The sequence below is a fragment of the Pipra filicauda genome, unplaced genomic scaffold (assembly GCF_003945595.2).
Source record: "Pipra filicauda isolate LSUMZ 115617 unplaced genomic scaffold, ASM394559v2 scaffold104_size2351352_pilon, whole genome shotgun sequence".
Taxonomy (NCBI): Eukaryota; Metazoa; Chordata; class Aves; order Passeriformes; family Pipridae; genus Pipra; species Pipra filicauda.
In genome coordinates, this window is record NW_024103485.1 from 284490 (window position 1) to 305018 (window position 20529).

The 20529-nt window shown below is 40.0% G+C and overlaps 1 protein-coding gene across 2 annotated transcripts in view; it reads right to left on the bottom strand.

The window, feature by feature from the left end:
- RERG (RAS like estrogen regulated growth inhibitor) overlaps positions 1-20529 on the bottom strand; it is a 106678-nt gene that overhangs the window by 10813 nt on the left and 75336 nt on the right. For both annotated transcript variants that reach the window (XM_027747497.2, XM_027747498.2), the window contains exon 3: positions 8588-8644. In XM_027747497.2, the coding sequence (XP_027603298.1) occupies positions 8588-8644 (57 nt within the window). The remainder of the gene's footprint in view (positions 1-8587; positions 8645-20529) is intronic.

Consider the following 20529-nt stretch of genomic DNA (forward strand, 5'->3'; position numbering starts at 1 on the left):
TGCCCTCTACAAGGCTGCATTTGCTGTAAAGAGAGTTGTGACTGCAGTATTGCAGGTGTTCCCAAACTAGGCAGATTAAACCTGAGCACAAAAAAAAGTGACGTGGGAGGCACTGCAGGCAGCAAGTGTGCCTCAGATTGCTGAGCTGCTTTCAGTTGCCATTTTCAGTGCAAGCTGAAGCTCTCAAATGTTTCTGTCCTATATAAATCCAGGCTGACTGGGGCACAGTGACCCTATTCACGCCCCTGAGGAGGCACAGGGCAGGAGAGCCAGTGTATGCTCTGGGCAGTCAGGGGGCACGTGCCTCTGCACAAGCCAGGATGCAGGACTGTCCCTGGTCCATGAAGATGGGCAAAGACTGTTTGTAGATGACCTTAGAAGAAGATTCAGGTGCTGTGGGGACTCGTGAGGGACAAAGGATGCCCTATTGAACATAAGGACACAAGCAAACAGCTACTGTGGTGCAAAATACGGAGAAAAAAAATCAGAAGAAATGAAGCTTCATTAGGTCACTGCTTAGAAAGCAGTTTGGGTTTTATCATGTTTTCCTATTTTTACTACAGTGGGAAGGTAATAGATTGCCCCACTAGACTATGAAGTTCTCATCTTGATATGAAACGATCTGTTGAATTCCTAGAATTTGCTCTTTTTCTTAAGGTAAAACACATGGGAGATTTTTTCTTGATGTGTTGATATTTTCAATAAATAAAATTTTGGCCTCCAAACAGAAACTGTAGAATGCAGTTTTCTTGGAGATACCTCTAAAAATAATGGGAAGCATGTTTGTTTGTTGCCTTCTGCATATGATTTTTTCTGCTGCATGCAAAGAATGCGTTTCTTTTGAGGAGAAGTGGTGTTACATTTCTTTTCTTATAGGTTCTGTCCTCACCTATCTTTTACTGAGATAGGCAGAGAAAATGTGCACAGGTACCCGAGGACTGGATTCATTGAGGCATGCTAAAACAAAACCAACAAAGACAGAGCAGTGCTAACTAGTAGGGATGAAGCTTCAAGGTTTAAACAGTTGTTTGTTGTTTTCTTTCTTTTGTTTTTAATTTTCTGACTTAACTTTCCCAACAACACTTGACAGAGATGTTGGTCCCTGGTAGGAATTATGTTCATGATATATTTAAGACTGAATAAATCTTATTTTGCTATGCCTTTTTGTTTTATTGTGGCAAGAAGCTTGTGTTGGTGAAGCTGTTTCGCCTTATTTTTGCCAATGAAAAGTAACCATTGAGACTCTTCTTACACTTAAACCAAGCAAAACAAAAGCCTGCTCTCCTGAAGGTGCAAAAGCAGCACTGGAAAACTGGAAAACATTTCAGAATATGATGAGCAAGAAAAATAGAGGCAAAATATTTTGCAGCTGTAGCTACAGTGAGAAGAGCCACTGCCATTCCTGATTTTTGCTGTCTGTTGAGCTACCATAAAAAAGCAGTATTTTTATTGCTGACATCAAGAATATCTTCATCTTGAGACTCATATGAAAGAAAACAAACCACATTTTCAGATAACTGCTTCCCATGTTATTGTAAGTATCTTCCTCTGCTGCTCTCACTTACAATTTCATCATTTCAAGTCTTTGTTGAGCATTTTAGAAGCCAGTGTTGGTGTTTTAAGGTGCTCTAGGCCATATGAGTCCATTTCCTCAGAAACACCTCAGAGAAACTGGGAATACTTTCACAGCTCATTGCTATAATATACATTCAGTATAAATTCCTCCTGCTGAAGAGTACAGTAAAAATGATGCAACATATTAAATGTATATCAAGTTAAATAATGTTTCTACTTTTTTGATGAAGGAAAAATAGAAGCCTGGGGAGATGCCTAGGAAGGCACAATCTGGACTACTGAGAACTGAATCCCTTAAGCACTGTGAGGCAGAAGGAATGAGTAATTTTGTCAATAAAAATCAAGGATACTAATAGCCAGAGTCTGGCTTGAAAATAACGCTGTTGCACAGTGATTTATTAAATGTCTACACATTTGTCATGGTACTCCCTGAAAGACAGGTTGGCAGCCATTCATTCCTCCTAGCCCCAAATGGTTGGTTGCCATTACATCTCACTTTGGCTGAAAGCCTGTACCAGAGCACACGTGTTATTCCTTTATTGTGCTTGGATAGGCTGTACTTGTCAACACGGGTGTTCGGAAGAAATATGTGGAGGGTAAAGTTCTGTAAGATGATGGCAGAACTCTCTCCTCTTTTGCTAACTATGGAAAAATGGTTATTTTTAATTATGAGAATGTTATAGCACTGTGTAGACTGCAGTATGCTGTTGTGAAACAGGAAGAAGAGAGGGCTGGAGGATGATCCTTCCCCAGGCTGCCTTCCTCTTATGGCTGCTGGTCTGTCTACACCCTAGGGCTGAAGGGACCATCAGTTATTAGCACCTATTTTAGTATTTTAGTATGGGTTGCTCTGTTAAAAGTTCTGTCTGCTGTTCTGTGCATTTTCTCAGTTGTGCTGCTGTGGTATTTCTGTGGTAAAAGCAGGCAGTTAAACTTTCAGGAGTGTTAAGAAAAACTCGCTGAGTAAGCCACAAGTCAAGAAAACTAGAGATCTACAATATACAAAGCCGTGTCTCCTCAACTTGTGATCAGCAGGGAAAGCAATTCTGGGGATCAAGAGTTTGTTACTCAGACATTATTCCAGCTGTCCAGTCATTAATCCAGCTGTGTTAGCTCAATAAAGCAGAGAGCAAAGACAGTCCTTGAAAACTATATTAGTACTCGAGCTCTTTCTTGTGGCTTCATTGGCACAAAATTATCCCAACAAGATAGTTCTCACATCTTCTCTTGCCAGGGTAAATTAGAATATACAACAAATAATATTAAATCCTTATACTTCTTAGTGAGGTCTTGGTTCCCACTGCTAAGCTGTTTCTGATTATCAACCATTTTCATGCAAGCTAGTCTGGATATATTCCTACTTTGCTCTGCTGTTTATGACATTCATACAGACCTGTATTTATCAAGGGCAGAAAAGAAACTCAGGCCAGCATTATTTGCTACTGTTGTCATGTATGGCATCTGCAAACTTCTCTTGTGATCCCTGAATGATACTATTTTTCTAACAGAACCCCCAGCTACAGATGTAGGCAAAATTACTCTTCTAATGTAAAAACAATGATCCTTGCAATAAGTTTTCCAACGGGAAAAGCCTTGTTGCTAGTGTAAACAATATCTTCATGAAGTGATTTCTGCTATTCTTGCCACAGTGGTGAAATTTGGAAGTCTTGAGCTGGTCTGTAGGAGATTAAGTTCTGTGCTGTGTGGGAACTAACTAGAGGTGTCTGTCTCCTTCCCTCAAGCACTCGTTTACTTAGTGTGTACCTTTCTGCAGTCCCATGTTCTGCTGCAGAGGAATGGTGCTATCATGGGCCTTTCATAATCAAGCTGGTGGGACAGCAATTTGTAACACTTTATACTCCTAGATAGGAGATTTACTGACACCTATATATTTTATCCATTTTACACGTTTGGTGTCTCATAGGCTGTCTATATGTTGCATTAGATAGGACTACACAGAAACACCAGCTCAGGTTTTTCATTTGCCCAGTAGAAAAAGGGTGAATAAAAACCTGCAAAGAAATTGTGACCCAGTTGGAAGAAATAGTCTTTAAAAAATATCACTACTAATCTAGCAAAATTATAATTTTTCCTAAGACCCATATTTCTTTACAGTTACCTCTGCTCCTTTAAAGTCCTTCAAAGAGCGATCTTTTCTCTATCCCATTCAAATTAAATAAACTCCTTTGCTTTGTCTCTCTTTGCCTTTATAGACAGGCCAGTCTGTCATGCCCTGTTCTATTGATTATCTGTTCAGAGACAGTCTTCCTTTCAGAGAATTGGCAAAGTTGTATGAAATGTGGGAACAGATAGAGAAAGACATCTAGGGATAGTGTGAGAATACCAAGACACTTTTAGAAAGGTCAGCAAAAATATTGTCTCCCTGTCTGCTGGTATAAGTAGACTTTTGTTTAAAATCCAGTCTTTTGAGAAATGCTTGGTGTTTCTGTGCACCTTTGATACATGAGCCTTAACTCTGAGTAATAGTTATATAAAGGATTTACAATCCTTCTATAAGATGAAGGATTTTATAGGTGAGAAGTGGAGGCAGAGACTGCAGGCAACAGAAAAGAACTGAGGAGCCTGTCTCCTGCACTTTACCTGGGGTTTTATTTCTTTGTTTTTGTCCCTATATGGCAAAAAAATGACATTTAAGTCCCCCAGCCTCAGAAACCACCTGATTCTCCCAACTGTATGTAAAAATGCTGATTCTGAAAAATGAAAAAACCTATTTCATTATCCCCCGTCCTTATTTGTTTGGTTTTTTTTTTTTTTTAATTCTTGGATATCCCAACTCTGTTTCTAGTAAAGCAAATTGTTCCAGTTATGGTGGAACAACACAAGTGTTCTCAGAGAAATACTGCAAAACTTATTTTTAAAAGCACTCAGCCACAGCAATGATGAATTTTCTTCTCTCATCATTTGATCCAGGAGATTCCCCCCTCCATGTCAGGGCTTACGGAGGCAGGAAATTTGCTGCTACCCATAAAGTGCTCTGCAGGCCATCTGTTTGTCTACTGCTGCGATGGCTCTTTGGGCTTCCTCCTCCTTTATTGCCTCCCAGGAAAAAAACAGATTTAGCAGTTCACTTGATGGCTGACTCCAATTTTAAAATCAATTACATAGCAAACCACAATATCTCTCCATCTTTGACCTCAGGTGAAGGCACTCAAACTTCTGGGCACTGCCAGTAGCTCATAGGGGACATCGCCGAGATGCAGACTTATCTCAATTTACTGGCGATGAGGAGAGCAGCTATTTACAGCACCCTTGAGAGCCATGGTGAGAAACTCTGTCACTGAGGTCCATGGGAGTCCTGCATTCATGATAGAAGTTTACCCACAGAGGGCAGGTGGCCAAATAAAGGCCCTTCCACCTTGACACTCATCCCACAGAGCGTGTCCATCCCTGGGATGACGCCGGCTGGCAAGTGTTATGCATTTACACACTTCTGATTTTGGGGCAGCAGTGGGGTGGTAGAGACTCGAGAGGACCCCCTGCAGCAGTGCTGCTGCCAGGGTGGCTGCTTGCAGGCTGCAAACTCTGCCTTGGTGCCAGCAAATTGCCTGTTGCCACCCCATTGCTGCCAAAAATGGTACATAGGAACGCTTGTTTTCACGCTGCTTCTATGAATCTCTCAACAGACACAAACTGAAATACAGTAAAAACTTCCAGTTCTGTATTAAATGCAGTGCAGGTAAGTTGCCAATGTTTGTGAAGTGCTTTTAGGCTGTGGCTTAAGTGGTGCCCCAACCAGGCCAAGTGCTTTGAAGCCTTCTCAACATCACACCGAATTTGCTTATTAATTTTCAAGTTGTGTTCTATTTTAAAATACATTCGTGAATTTCGGTGAAATCCATGTGGTAACCCAACACCCTTTCTCAGTACATATTTAACAAGCTAAAGAAAGCTAGTTTAACACTGAATTCATACATTTAATGTTTTAGAAAACATCTGCATGTATTTTTTAAAATGTGCAGTTCCAGCCCCTTTCTACATAGACCTCTTTCATTGAACCATCTAATTGTGTTGCAAGCATGAGATAGCCGTGTAATTTTCTATAAATAAAGACTGCTGTGGAAACTTATTCACCTTGATAATGCCAGGTAACCACTTAGCCTGAGGAATTCAGCACCTTTTTAAAAACAAACAAAAAGCCCGTGCCAAGATGGTGACAGTGACTTGCCAGTTAAACAGAATTGATGGAGAAGTCAAAGCTGATGGTTAACACTCCCCAGAAAATGAACTTTGCTGCAGTTGTTACTCCCGGGCTGGGAACAGTAAAATAAAAAGCTCTTTTGCAGAGATGCAGCTGTCCTGCTGATGCTTCCACAGATCATGCACAAAAGCAGCAGAGCTGCAAAGCCCTGACTTCAGCAGCAGCTCCACGTGCCAAAGCTTGCAAGATTCAGTGATGTTCCTCCCACCGGAAAATGTTATTTTGTGGTCTGTAATTCACCTCCTGGAGATACAGCAATATACCCAGGTGTTGCTAAAAATATGGTCCTTCATTTCCTTCTGGCAGGTTAGAATACTAAGGAATATTAATAAGGTGTGGGTTTTTTTTTTCCCTTCCAGATACAATGTGCCACCCACGAATTAAAAGAGAAATAGGGTTTTTTTAACCTGATGTTTAGTTTAGGATAATGCTGAATTTCCATCAGGCCTTGGACAGCTTGGTGAAAGCTTTCCTAAAAATAGGAATTATCTGGGGATTCCTTGCATCAGAGGGCTAATGGGTCGTTGAAAACTTGACATAAGAAGTAAACTATAAATATGAAATTTTTGTCACAGTCCCAGTGATTTTTGGCAAAACTTCCTGTTGCTTAGGAGCTGAATAGTTTGCATCTATTTTACTCATGTCCTTCCAGAATTACTTGACAAAGCTGCTTATTTCTCCTTGAAGAGCAAAGGAGTCTCACTGACACAACTTCAATTTTTTATATCAGCTGAACATGTAGAGATCCCTCTTTCCACCCAACTGCCAGTCCATGACTGCTAAGAAGAAATAAATGTATTCTGTCAAAACTTTTCAGTGGACTCAGCTTGGTGATGTTTGCAGGTAACTAGACACCAAATCACCTCAGGATGACCATGCTAAAGACAGAAATGCATTCTTTCAAGCACAGTTTCTCAAAGCTTTTGAAGGTACAGCTAATTTCTGATTGATCTCTGAAGACCTGGATAGTGATTACAATTTCAGGATTTTTTTTTTTATTTCTAACACTTCAGAACCTTCTTTGAATCCCATTCTGATCCACAGTTTGAAAAAATAACACTTTAAAAAACAATCTCTGGTGGGCAGCTTTCACCAGAGATCATTGTGATCAAGAAATAACTTACTGACAATAATTTGGTTTTGAATTTCTCAAACCTTTTCCTCCGAACAATTTAAAGCACTTAGCATCACAATGACTGTAATATACAATTTTTAAGCTGTTATTCTTTAAACTGAATGCGAATGTAGAATTCAGTAGGTTGTGAGAGATTTAATTTTTGGTTTATTGAGATAGGACTGTTGTCTGCACGAAAGCTTTGTGTTGCAACCATTGAATTCCTGAGGGGCACAGTAATTTGCAACTGTATTCATTTGTAAAACAGAAACAAATGTCAAGTCTAGTACAGCAAAAAGGGCATGGGGCCTTCATAATGGGGAAAAAATAATAAACCTTGCAACTTGCTAATAACTTTGTGTGCTTAAACAAGGCAAAAAGGATGCTTTTGCAGTGTCCCTGAAAGAAGTTAATGAACTTGGACTACGCTGAGAGAGAACACTTTATACACTTCTTGTCGAGTTCTTAAAATGATGTAATAGTGACAGAAATGTGAAGTACTAAAACTAATAATAATAGAACATTATACTGAACATCCCCCTGTGCAGCACAAGGAAGGTGACACATAATTCGCTGATGAATATATATTGATAGTAGCAGATAAAAGAATGTATTTGAGTTCAGGTTGTTCTGAGATTTGTTTTCCCAAGATGAGGTTTCTGATGTCTGTCATCTGTTCATCTTGTCAGATAAAAATACTAGTATGATCCCGGATACTTTGCTTTCTTGAAAGGGCTACTTGGGTTCTGTAATAGAAGATATTAAACTTTGGTTTTGCTGTGCAAGTTTATGGCATTCTCTGTTTCCTTAGTGAGACCTCTTAGAGAAAGAACATTAATAAAGAAAAAGATATTTAACTATGATCTGCATTGGAGCCTGCAAAGAAAGGTCAGGAAGGAGACAGAAACACATTGTTGAAGAAAAAGGAATTTCCCAGCCCTTTACTTCGTGAAGGCTTCAACTTGCACTTCTTGGCCCAGATCTGTTCTGGTACAGAGCATTTAAATATACACTAACTTAAGAAATACTAAGAAATTTGACCTTGGCAAAAATTTTAAGTCAGGCCTCTGCTGGACATGTTTTTGAGATATCTGAGCCAGCTTCTTGAAAGTGCCAGACCCAACAGAGCTAAGTGGGAGCAGTGTAAGAGACATGTGGATGCTCTTTTGATGGTTGGTACCCCTATCTGGTCACCCAAAAAGTGAGACACAATATATGTTCAAAAGTGAGGACAAAAAACTTACCTAAGTCTACGTCTAGCGACAGTAAGAACCTACAATTTTTTTTCCCCTGAATTTTTAAGGCTTGTATTCCAGCCATCTTATTCTCTAGCAGATGAGTGTTTGGGCTATTCAAAAGCAGAAAACTGATTGCACACTAAATAATCTGCAGATTGAAAAAGCAAATTGAAAAAGCAAATTGATTTCAATGGCAAAATTCCCACGGACCTGTGTGGGCAGAAACGTGCCCCATGCAGTAATTCAGCTTTTGACTGAGCGTGTTACTGCTTCTCTATTCTGCTACCTTAGGTAACAATTTGTTCCAGCTTTAAATGACCACAGAGAAGCTTTGCACAGCAAATTTAAAGGTTGATTATGGCATGCAACTTTATAAATTTCCATTATTTCAGCCCTGCTATTATATACAGCATACAATGCTTACAGAATCAAATAACCTACCTAGCGTTGGATCGTACTCCCAGATGAACCGCTTGGTCAGGAAGCGCACGACAAGAGCTGGAGAGACAAAGATTTCAGGTGAGAAACACAAGACAACAACTCGACAGTTTTTTGGGGTTTTTTTTAAGCTTTCCCAGCAAACTTTTCCATGTAAAGGGACATGGAGCAGCTTCCCTGAACTGTCAGCAGAATTCAGTGTCGCTTATTGTAGCAGCTGAGAGCTTTTCACTGTTTGTGGCCCACTCTACACTTTAGGAGTGTGGAAACAAAATGAAAATAAAAACAAAACTCTTTACAGCATTCATCATCTACCCACCCAACAATGCAAGAAGGTTTTGATGATACTTTCTAATTTTTTCCACTTTTTTTTTTTTTTAGGTCACAGTAGCTTCTACTATTAAAGAACCAAAACAACCCCATTTCCAATGCTATGAGCAGATGACCTTCAGAAAAAACCACTACTTTGGATGCTTTAGGTTTTCTATAAGTAGTAGAAAAAGAGCTGGCAGTTTTTGAACCAGGATGCTTCGATGCTTCAAAGCGAGGCTTGTTCAAAATTTCATTCTTGAAAACTTCCTCTTCAGACTGTAAATCTTCTAAGGCAGAATTAATTGGTTAAATAGCTCCCTTCTCTATTTTGGCATGCCTTCCTTGTAACAATTTAACTTCTATGTTTTGCCTACTTGTCACTTGAAGCAAACAGCTATAATATTTTAAACCAACGGTCAACAAATGCTATTAATCAATTTGCAGAAATAGAGAAGAAAGTTTAGATTTTGGAGCACTGGACAGCTAATTCCTAGTTTCAGTTTATAGGCTAAGATTTTACTACTTATGTTCTTATATTTAATTTTTTTCTATCCCTCCACCCCTTTTAAAAGCAACTTATATAGACTTTGACTATGTTCAAATTTAAAACTAAGCAGTGCTTTGAATTTCTAGTGGAATTCCAGTTAATTTCATTTCTAGTAAATGAATCATTTACTACAGCCAACTATTCAAAATCCTTTCTGCATTACCAAGATGAAGGCAGAGATTTCACTGCACTAGCTATGACTGCAGCCATTACAGCTGTAGAAAAAGCTTTCCCTGACATCAGCCCTGTAGGATTGGTCATTCTTTTGGTTGCAGATGGACAGTAAAAGGTGACAGCTAAACTCAGTTCTAACCCTTTTCAAAATGAAAGCCGTGAGAATGCCCTACATCCCAGATTTCTGTGCCCAAGAGCAGGAGAAGGCAACAGTCTGAAGAATAAATCTAATGAATTAAGATTTGCTTAATCAGACAAACAGAACATTAGTTTTCAGAAGATTAACTATGCCTCATACTTGGAGGGGTAATAAGAAGCTGGTCATAAGGAAATGAGATCACCACACAAGAGGCAATTTTAAATTGGTGTTATTTTAAGTTTCTATTTTCCTTAGGAAATACTACTTTTTCTTTTTTTTTTTTTTTTTTTTTTAGCCTTGGCAGAAATGCTCTCCTTGTCCCTCAGAGTAGATGTGGCAATTCTTAGTTGAAAGGTAGAAGAGAGTGGGGGAATCTGTCCAACTATTTTTATATTTAAACATGGCCCACTTAGTTGTTATAACCTTATATTTATAGATGGAAACTGTTGGAGAGGAGGGTCAAAATGCTGAAGAGGACTGAAGAAAGTCTCTCATGCACTAATGTCTAGGGCAGGTGATAGAGAGCAGCAGCTCTGAAGGAGTAGAGGGAGAAGAGCTGATTTTGGAGGTAGCCCAAAAGAAGGAAGTGAGGAGGTGACAAGCAATGAGAAGGAAAAGTAGAACTGGACTGCAGCTCCTGAGATGAGCCTGGGAGGAGGAAGGTACAGCTTTGTACAGAGGATGAACTGGTACAGGTGTGGAGTGCTGCAAAGGTGAAGAATTAAAGATCACAGATGTAAGCTCTGGTGAGAAGGGAAAAAACAGGTTGTACTTGCTTCCAGCACATACAGATACATAAATAATCACATATGCAGGAGAAAGTTGAAGTAAAGAAACGAAGGTGGCTGCCACACACAGGGCCAGATGGCAATTAAGTCTCCCCGCTGGCGGGTCTCAGCAGGGAGCACAGAAAGCTCGGTGAGCTTGCCGGGCACTGCCAGTAATAAAGTACTTGCATAAGGCTTGCTTGGGCCTGGTGAAGGGAATAAAAAAACACCTCAGTACAACCCCAGGTGAGTGGGGAAGTGTCAGCTTCAGAGCCATGTACTCTGTTCCAGTTCTGGGGGCGTGCACCTCAGGGCTGTGCAGAGCGGCTGCTCCTGCAGGGCTGGCTCTGCTCAGCCTCCCCTCTTCTGACCCAGCCAATTACTTCAAAATACTCCTGCTCTCTTTCATGGCAATGATCACAGCCCATCCTATAAAGCTTTTCACTTCCACACATTTTCATGAGGCTGAAGATTAGCAGCTTAGCTGCATTTCACAGGTGGGGAACGTGAGATACTCTCGATCTGGAGTCTTTTCAGTTTATAAGTGTTGCAATCTATGTTGGGCGGGAAATCACTTTTGCCTTGTCTGGGGTGCTTAGCAGATGGGCCTGTGACCTCCAGTTGAGTATTAAAACGATGTATGTGACTGCTGCCTGATTTGACTGAAAATAGTCAATGATAGGAGAGCTGGGAAGGGCATCCAAGTGCTTGGGCTGTCACTCTGGAGACCAGCTTGCTGGCTCATGCTGCCCTAGCAGGGGTATTACTGTGGAGCCACGTTGTTTATGCTGAGCTCACTTACTGCCAGATTACATCACTTTTCAGTAAAATAACTCTGCCAGCAGAAGAATCAGAAGTGAGGACATTAGCAATTCACTACACTTAGAGCTGTAGTGCTCAGATTTCTGCTGTTGGCATAAATGATGCTTCAGGCAAAGCCATAAAACTTCCCCCTGCCCTTAGTAATGCTGAATAGAAGGAGTTGAGATGGGCATTACTTCCTTCTTACCTTAGAAAAGTTGGGTGTACCCTGTGACCTGTTAGCCTTATTTAGACATGCTTAACTCCAATACTAATACTGAGCCAAAAGTAGCCCAACAGACTGAAAAAAAATAATCCAAATGCTAGGTTTTGATTCAAAATAACATTGAGGTTGAGATTGTCTGAAATGCATTACTTTCTGACTAAATTAACTAGCTAATTCCAATATTCATATTAAAATGGCCATTTCCAGTGCTTATCCTCAAATGCATTTTGAAGCAGCCAAGACTAGGATTGATGCAGTAGTTAACAGGAGTGATTTTCACAGCCCTCCACTGAGACTAGTCCAGGCTCTTCCCCGAACACTTACTGCTTGTGAAATACAAGAACTTGCAGGCTTAGAAGGAAAGAATCTCCAACAAACTGCTTTTTGGATTCCCACTGTGTTTTTCAGAGACATGACCATTACCTAAGGGAATTGATGTAATGTCCTAGCAAAGGAAGAACAGACTCATGTCTCTTTTTGCCTTTCCTTACACCCTTACTTCCAAGTACATGGTATAAATTAGGGTAGAACTTGGCACAGGGCTTTCATTCACTCACGTTTAAACCTTCTGCCTTAGAAGTTATTCTTGGAGAAGAAACATGACTATCTGTCAAACACATTTGTAGTGCAACTCCACTGAAGACAATGAAGTTAGATCAGAAATTAACTTGGCATATAAACTGAGATTATCAACCACACAATTAATCAAATTCTTTCGAACTTGTGTGACTGAGGCCCTTATTCAGCTTTAAAAATCTCAGTCCATATCTTTTGGAACTTTTTTGTATGTGTGTGATATTTTGCATCTTGCTTTAGTTCTTTGTTTGGATTTAGTAACATAAATGCTCTGGCTAAATTTACAATCTGTCTGAATACACGTCTTCACGAATTTGGTGGTGTTCCAGCTAATGCAAGCTGAGTTTTTTGGGGAAGAAGGGAAGCAGGGTTTTATTTGAAAAACATCCCCCTTCCCAAAAAGCTACAAAGTTATTCTAAGAAAAATAACAGTTCAGCAGTGAAATAACTGTATGATGACTCTTATGCCATGAGAATTTTCAGCCGTAAAAAAGTCTAAAGGTGGTCTCATTATTTAACTTACGAGCAAATCCATTCCTGGTGCCCTGATGATATGTCATCAGAAAACCATACTTGGCAGGAGACACCAGAGTGGTTAAAACCAAAGGCTATAACGATCAAAAGGCACTTTCACAAATGAAGCATTTAGTTTTTTTAAAGTGTGTATTTTTGTTAGAGTTCATCCCCCATTACCCTTCTCAGAGGCCTTTCACATATTGGAATTTTAGTCCCCTTGGAGCATCATGTGGTAAGTTCCAGCCTGCAGGATGGCAGTGCCACTGGATTCTGGCATGTGATGCACTGCCTCCTTATGCAGCTCTGTGTCCAGTTTTGGGAAGTAATGGTTCGTTTTAAAAATAAAACCCTGAGAATTTAACTTGCTCTTGAAAGTGCAGGTCACTTGGAGGTGTCTCTCTCTCTCTCTCTCTCTCTGTGTGTGTGTGTGTGTTTGTAAAACACGAACTTATAGTAGGGAATCCTTTTCTGATCCCGATAAGTGACGGATATAAACACGTGGTCATTACTTCTGGCTCTGCATCTGTGGGCCTGGGTTTGACTCAGCTTTGACAGTATGTCTGGGAATTCAGTGATGTGGGTATATGAGAGGTGAGCAAGACATCAACAGGAGGATTTCTCTGCGTTCGCTTCCTCTCTTGGACCTCGCTGTGGTCACTTCTGACGTTCAGATCTAATGCAGTAAAGTAGAAGTTTACTACAGTAAATTTAATGGAGCAAAATGAGATCAGTAAGGAAAAAGGAAAGGAAGAACTGTGCCAAGTATAAAATGTTCTGGTTTATACTGTCTTGCTGTCTCAAACTCTTCATATTTTACTCAGTTTGTAGTCACTGTCTTAAGCAGTGAACTGTTCAGAAAAATTACTGCTTATGCTTTTGTTTTTCTCTATAAGGGTACGGGGAGGTCCTCCACTAACTGACAATACAAATACAAAGACTATATATATTTTAATATATAAAGATCAATTAAATATAAATAACCAAAGTATATATTCTTTTTTATATATATAGTGTATAGCAATTTATATAAAACAGCATGTGTATATATTTATGTATATATATATATACTGTGCTATAGTAAGTACAGACTAGGATTAAACAGCTGTGTGATGAAATGTGTTGCTCTTGCCCTTCAGGAGGTTAAACTGCTTAGTGTAATGTAAGCCTTTTTTCTTCAGTGGTAATGGTGTGGGCTTCAGTTCTGTGGACTCAAATCTGAACACCAAAAACTGTTCAAATGTCTTTTTGTTCTGGTGGGGTATAAAGCGACGGGAATACCTGTCTCAAACATCTACCTTAGTCCCCATAGCAGGATCATGGACTAAACCAACATTCCATGTTCAAGTATACTTCAAAACCATTAATATATTATCAAATGTAAAAAATTAAGCACTACGTATTGGATTTATATTTACAGGAAATAACATTTTACATGCTGCATGTGCACGTAGCAGGACTCCAAAGACCTCTCCAAATACTAATTCACTACGTTGTTCAATTAGATGTCATTAACTGACCTTCTTTTGACAGGCTGTTTGGAAAGACTGTCCTATTGTGGAAGACACAGAGGCCATAGTCCTACTCATCTGTGATTTTTAGCAGTCTTCATCCTTTGGCCTCACCAAATGTCAGTGTATTTAGCATCTCTGTCATTTTTTTAATTTCTACAAGGTTTTGCGGGGTATTTCTTTTGTTAGCAGCAATTTCAGTTTATCTCAGATGTAACTGCAATTTCAGTTTATCTCAGATGTAACTGCATTTTACTGCTGTTGGGAAATACATGATTTTAGGAACTTTTACTGGAAAGGGCCTGGGGAAAAGCAACCTGTTTCAAGGAGCTGATCTGAAATTCTGCCAGTCCACAGCACGGTGTATTTACAAATTCATCTCAACTGTCTGAATAGCAGACTGGAAGGAAGCACCACATCAGACTATTTGACAAGCTTAGAGGTGCTATCTGCCTTCACATGTCTGGGCAGAGGGTCTTGTGGGTGCTCCACCTCTTCTGCAACGTCAACCTATGCCTAGCCCTGCTTTGGTAGGCTTGCAGCTTTTGTACAAATCAAGTTTAATGTTAAGGAATTGCCAGTATCCCCCTTCACTGGTAGAGATGTCTGGACCCCAGGCTAGAATCAAAATTTGTCACTACTCAGAGGCTGGGGAGAAACCAACCTTGAAATGAGGGGCACTTTCTTTATTCAGTACTGCATAGGGAAAACACGGGAGTCATTTGTCAAAACCTTTGATTGTAACCACATGCTAATATTAATAGCAGGAAGTGACTCTTTTCTTCCTTCTGGTATGCTAATTTCACAGTAAAAGAACACCTCCGTGTATTCATCTGGACAGTCTACTGTGATTTTCACAAAATACACTGATTAGGAGTCATTCATCCCATCACCACTGAACAGGAGTATTTTTGTACTTATGTTCTGCCCATTGCTTTCAGTGCTGGAGGCGTTTTTTTACAATAGCTGCTGCATATGGAATATAAGCAGGAGGCTTAATTTATATTACATTATCCCATTCCATAACACATCATTTCAATATAAGGTTGGGTTGTTTTTTTTTCCACAGGTCTCCTTCATAAAAGATAAATGATCAGACTGGTGTGCCTAAAGGTTTTGGTCATTTTAGGATCACAGTGTGTAATATCCATACTTCTACCATTTCTCCTCTCTTGACTTCATTGTTTAACTTACGCCACTCCTTTTGTGAAGACTAAACTTTCTGGTTTGTTATCACAAACACATATGGTTTTCCAAAACACAGTTAATGGTAACACCTCCAGATGTGTGTCTGAGGGTATATTTGTGATGGGGTTGTAGAGAAAGCCATATGGATGAAATCACATAAATAACCACTGCTTTTCTAGATAACTGACATGGGTAAGGTTTGAATTTCCATGCTGTTTTGAAAGACACTGGGCAAAGTAAAGTAGAATAGGATTCTCAGTATAAAACTTTGACATAAACCCCACCCCCCACCCCAAGGTAGAAAGTAAAAAAGTTAAGATTTGAGAGGGGGGAGGAAAGAAAGAATGGGTGGAAAGCTTTTTTCTTTAAAAATCCAGTTCATTAAGACAATGGCAAGATGTCAAAATTTTCAGGGGGCTGTAGCTTTTTTATATTTTATTTTCCTTACATTTCTTCTAGTGTTGACTTTAGAAAACATCCCACTCTCTTTTTATGGTCTAATTAGTTAGACATCTTTAAAAGGAAAAACAAAGGAAATAAAGGGGGGGAATTCTATCGCGCATTCAATGGCAAGATATTCTTCTGGTTCCTGTCAAAGCATTTTGGCATGAGTGAATTTTTGTTGGAAAATTTTGAACATAAAGACCAGTCTTTGGAAGGAATCTAGGTTTTTAGATTTCTCTTTCAAAGGAAATGACTGAACACCTCACGAGTTGTCTGCAAAGAATGTGCAACTCAGGAAATGCAAATTTAAAACAAACAAACAAACAAACAGATCCAGCTTTACTAGCTTCTTTATTCTTTTGCTCACTGTTGTTTTATATTACACTGGAGAAATTCATGGAACTAAATTGTGTCTTTTTATCCAGATGTCATTTTACGGGGAGATGGCAAAGATGCACTTTCTTGGCTGTAGCCAACACCAGCTACTCGGCTTCAGCTGATTTGTGTGTATCAAAAGGGTTCAAAGCTGATTTTGCTCTGTCAGTGCTGAGCTTGACCCAAGGTACAGGCTACATGCGACACTTGAGTGACAGTCCAGAAAGGAAGGGCTGTCTGGCTGTTTTGGAGATGCCTTGAACTGCTCCTAGGACAGTGTGGAGCCGCTGCCTCATCCCCTGCCAGGGCAAAGGGGTGAACATACATGAACACCAGGAGTGGCCATACATACATACATGGCCAGTGCCAAAGTTTTGTTGCTGTCCTGTTATTTTGGTTTGTGGATTTTGTGGGGTTTTTTGCACTTGGTCTGATCCCTGCTCTGTCCCCCTTCCCATGCTCAAAAGGCAAGAGGTGAATAGGAGGAACTGGGAGAAAGGGGAGGGAAGTGAAGATACTTTATTTTGAGAAGGTCTGCATGTCCTGGGAGGCCTGTGGACCACTTTCCCAGGGAGTAAGGGGGGGGAGGGGGGTGTGCAGTCTCATGACAAAAGGAGATGAAATTTTTCTAATAAATTGAAAAGACAATTCTGTATGAGTCCTTAGTCGGGGTAGGGACTGATCTGCAAGGCCCAGCTGTCCTGTGAGAGCATCCTGGCTGCTGGCAGCAACCTGGCCATAAATCCTTAGCCCTGCTGAGGGGGAACCTAATGGTCAGGAGCTCAAGGAACCAATTTGCCTCCTCTTGGGGTTAGTGCTTGGTAGTTCTGTGGGTTGGCTTGTGTTTCATCATCCTGCTGACTGCTGTCCTTGCCAGCAGCAAAAGACATTTTGTTTCACGTGGTACCTTCTGGTATGACAAACCCATTCTGGAGAGGCACAACATACTCTCTGCTGCTAGGCTGAAGATTTACAGTAACTCTAAATGCTTAAAAATACATTTTTATCAGGCTCTAGCGAGTCAGCTTGAATGAGAGGGCAGTTAACACACTGTAAGTAAGGCCACTGGCATTAATGCTGGATCACTGCCTGGTCTTGGAACTTTCACAATAGCAAAAAGTACCTTTGTCAACGTGCCTACAACTTTGCTACTGTTTCACTAAGTCTGTATAGATCAGTACAAATGGTAACTAAAAATGGCATAAAGTATACCTTCTCTCATTTGCCTCAGAAACTCAGGGATGGAAGGCATGCAGAACTCCGTATTTCATTTTAGTTGACAACACTGAGTGTTTCTGTGTGGTCAGAATCTGAAGACTAGCTGTCACTCTCTTCTCCTCAGCCTCACTGTACTAATTCTCTTGTCTTATTTATACTCTATATATACTATACCAAATGAGACTACAGCTTGCATCAAATTAAAAACAAGCTTTTTTCTTTTTTCTGTGATGTACTTCATTTCTTTTACATGCAGACCTTGGTTTTCCAGATTTGGCTCCATGGAAATGTCAGATAACCCGGAAAAACTTTGCATTGCAATTACAATCCAGCTAGAGTAGGTTGTACAGGAAGATCTTGAAAGATCATATGTCCTGTGCAATTTCCATCCTTCTTTGACAAAAGAGCTTAGTTGAACACTAGAAGTTCGTTTTAGCCCTAGTGATTGATGTGCCACAAATCAGTTGATAGATACATGCCTGTAAGGTGCCTGTGTCACAGGGAGATGAAGAATCAAGGCAACACAATATATTGAAAACTGACTCATGGATTTTTCATTATTTTTTATGAGCCAGATGACACAAGCATTGATAAATGTTACATCTTTTTAACACAGTGCACAGTACAATGTTTATGGGGACCCATTTTTTTCAAAATCAGCTATTAACTGATATTGTATTGCAGCTCCTTGGCTACCTGGAATTTAAGGGAGAGGGTAAGGAATTATTTTCTTTCTGACAAGCTCATTGCCAAGTACCTGAAGCAAACACGTGGAGAAATTCCCAGAAGAATGGAAGAAAGGCATGTGAGAACAGAGACAGTGCCCCACAATGGTTTTCAGGCTTGTGTGACTATTTGCTAGCAACATTTTGTATGTCTTCCAGTTGCCTCCAGCATCTCATGAAAAGTGGTGGCAAATGTCCTGATGATGGCTGTTCTCATGTTTTAGCTATTTTGGTTTTTTACCCTCCCTCCTTTTCTGTGTTGTAATGATATCTGCTCCTGTTATTTCCGTGCCACCTGGAATCTCAAACTTCTGTTTGTACCAGCAATTTATTTTTAATTACAGCAAACAGCTTTGCCACTACACATTGAGAATTAAGAGACATGGCAGCAGGAGCAGAGAAGCTCTTTAAGAGGCATCATGTCCACAGTAGGGTTTGTGATACTGGAGAAAAATAAAAGTGAATGACAGAACAGCTGTGATTAACAATGGAAATGAAACATGAGGTAAACACTATGGATCATGTATTTCTTTCTCACAGTAAAAAGAACTGTGTTGCAAAGTGGAGAAACGATTAGCTGAAGAAGAAAGCTCAGTCTAAAGAAAGGTTTTCTGACATACTGTAGAGATGCTCATTCCTAGAGGCAAAAAAGTGACCCTTTGGGAGATGGGACTGGTAGCCACCTAATAGTATCTTATAGTATCACCCCAGCATCACCTTTTTTATGTTGTGGAGCAGGCTGGAGGAGCAGGTGTGGGTGGAGAGCAACTTTTTCATAAATCTCTAGTGACCAAAGCCTGTTTATGACTGAAGCGTCCCTGGTGATCTGCCTGATCTCACATCATTGTTCATTCCATACAATCTCTGTCAGTAGGAAGATTAATTAATCCCAGAACCTGGAAGTAGTGATTTCTTATCAGAGCATGTTATGATAGGCAAAGATAAATACTGCTAAGTAGTCCAGCCAGTATACTACAGTGCGGTGTGCTTGCTTCCCAGTACTAGTAACAGAATTAAATGAATTTAAACTAATTAATTCTTTTGATAAACAACTATCATCTCCTATCTCTGGCTGCAACTACAGTTTTATGAGCACCCATTTGGTGCCTATAATAATGTAGGGGTTATTATTAGCCTTCTGCTCGGAATCTGGACACACAATCCTGGGAAATGTTCAGAGTAAACTTTAAAATTATGTGTGTATGTGACAGGGGGGAAGCATGATCTAAATTTAAATGGTAAATTTCTGCTTTCATTTTCAATGCTTAAGGGCATTCAGCTAATAGACATCACATGTCTTCAAACAAAGTAAAAGACACAGTAGTAGATAATGGATGTTGTAAAACCTCTGACTTATCTCAAGTCTGCAATTTGGGGGATTAACATAACTTAGTTTACGATGTTCATCACAGCTGCCAGGAGACCTGGCTCTGCCTCCTGTGAGTGCAAGAGCTACAGGAAGTGCTCTTCTGGCCTCAGCTGGCTAATTAACTGTACTTAGTTAAAAGTCTATATTAAGCAGAAGCTCTGCTACATTCCTCCATGCTGAAATAATGAGTTATACCCCAAAAATCTGAGGTGCTATCTGTGTGAGATTCTCTTGTCCATAGGGATTACATGGATAGGAAAGATAACTAGTCACACATTCAAGACTCTTTCAATTATCTCTCATTCAGTGGTTTATCCAGTTTGAAGTGACCTTAGTGATGGATTTTCTTCATTCCTATTACATGAGGCTGCAACCACCAAGTTCCTGTTTGTTCTAGGGGGACTTAAATCCCACTGCAGTTTTGCAAGTGGATTGCCATCTTTCCCTTCGTGTTTTCCTCCATCCTGAGGCTCAGTAGGTACATGCTACCTCAGTGGATAACAGTGTAAGGGGTTCGAGGATCCTCCAGGACTAAGGAAGCTTGATATCAGCTTCTATTATTTTCTCAGGCCAGCATGATAAACCTCTCATTGCTAAGTTTTTCTTTTAATGCTTTGTTTTAAGAACAATTCCTCAGTTTCACCCCATGTTCTTTTTAGAGTGAGCAGAGAGAATATAAACAATTCCACTTTCTCTGCCAGCATTTGAATAAGACAGTATACATTTATTTATCCTGTTACTGACTTGCAGAGTGCCATACACGGACTGCAGTAATCTGCATTTGCTTTCCTGTTCACAATGACATCATAAGAGCCATGAGGAAACACAGCCCTGGGAATCTATAATTTGACAAGTAAGAAAACCTCCAATTGCTAGTAATGAAAGCTGATTCAGCTGCTAAGGGAGCCAGTCCAAGAAGTGCTTTACATTCCTTACTTTGCCATGCCTTTTGTTTGGCTTTGCCCAGAATAATGGGTGATTACATTTTCAAGGCTATTAGTGCCTGGCAGAACAGAGACGTACCCAGCATGATGCCCAGTGGCATTTAAATGGTGTTGGT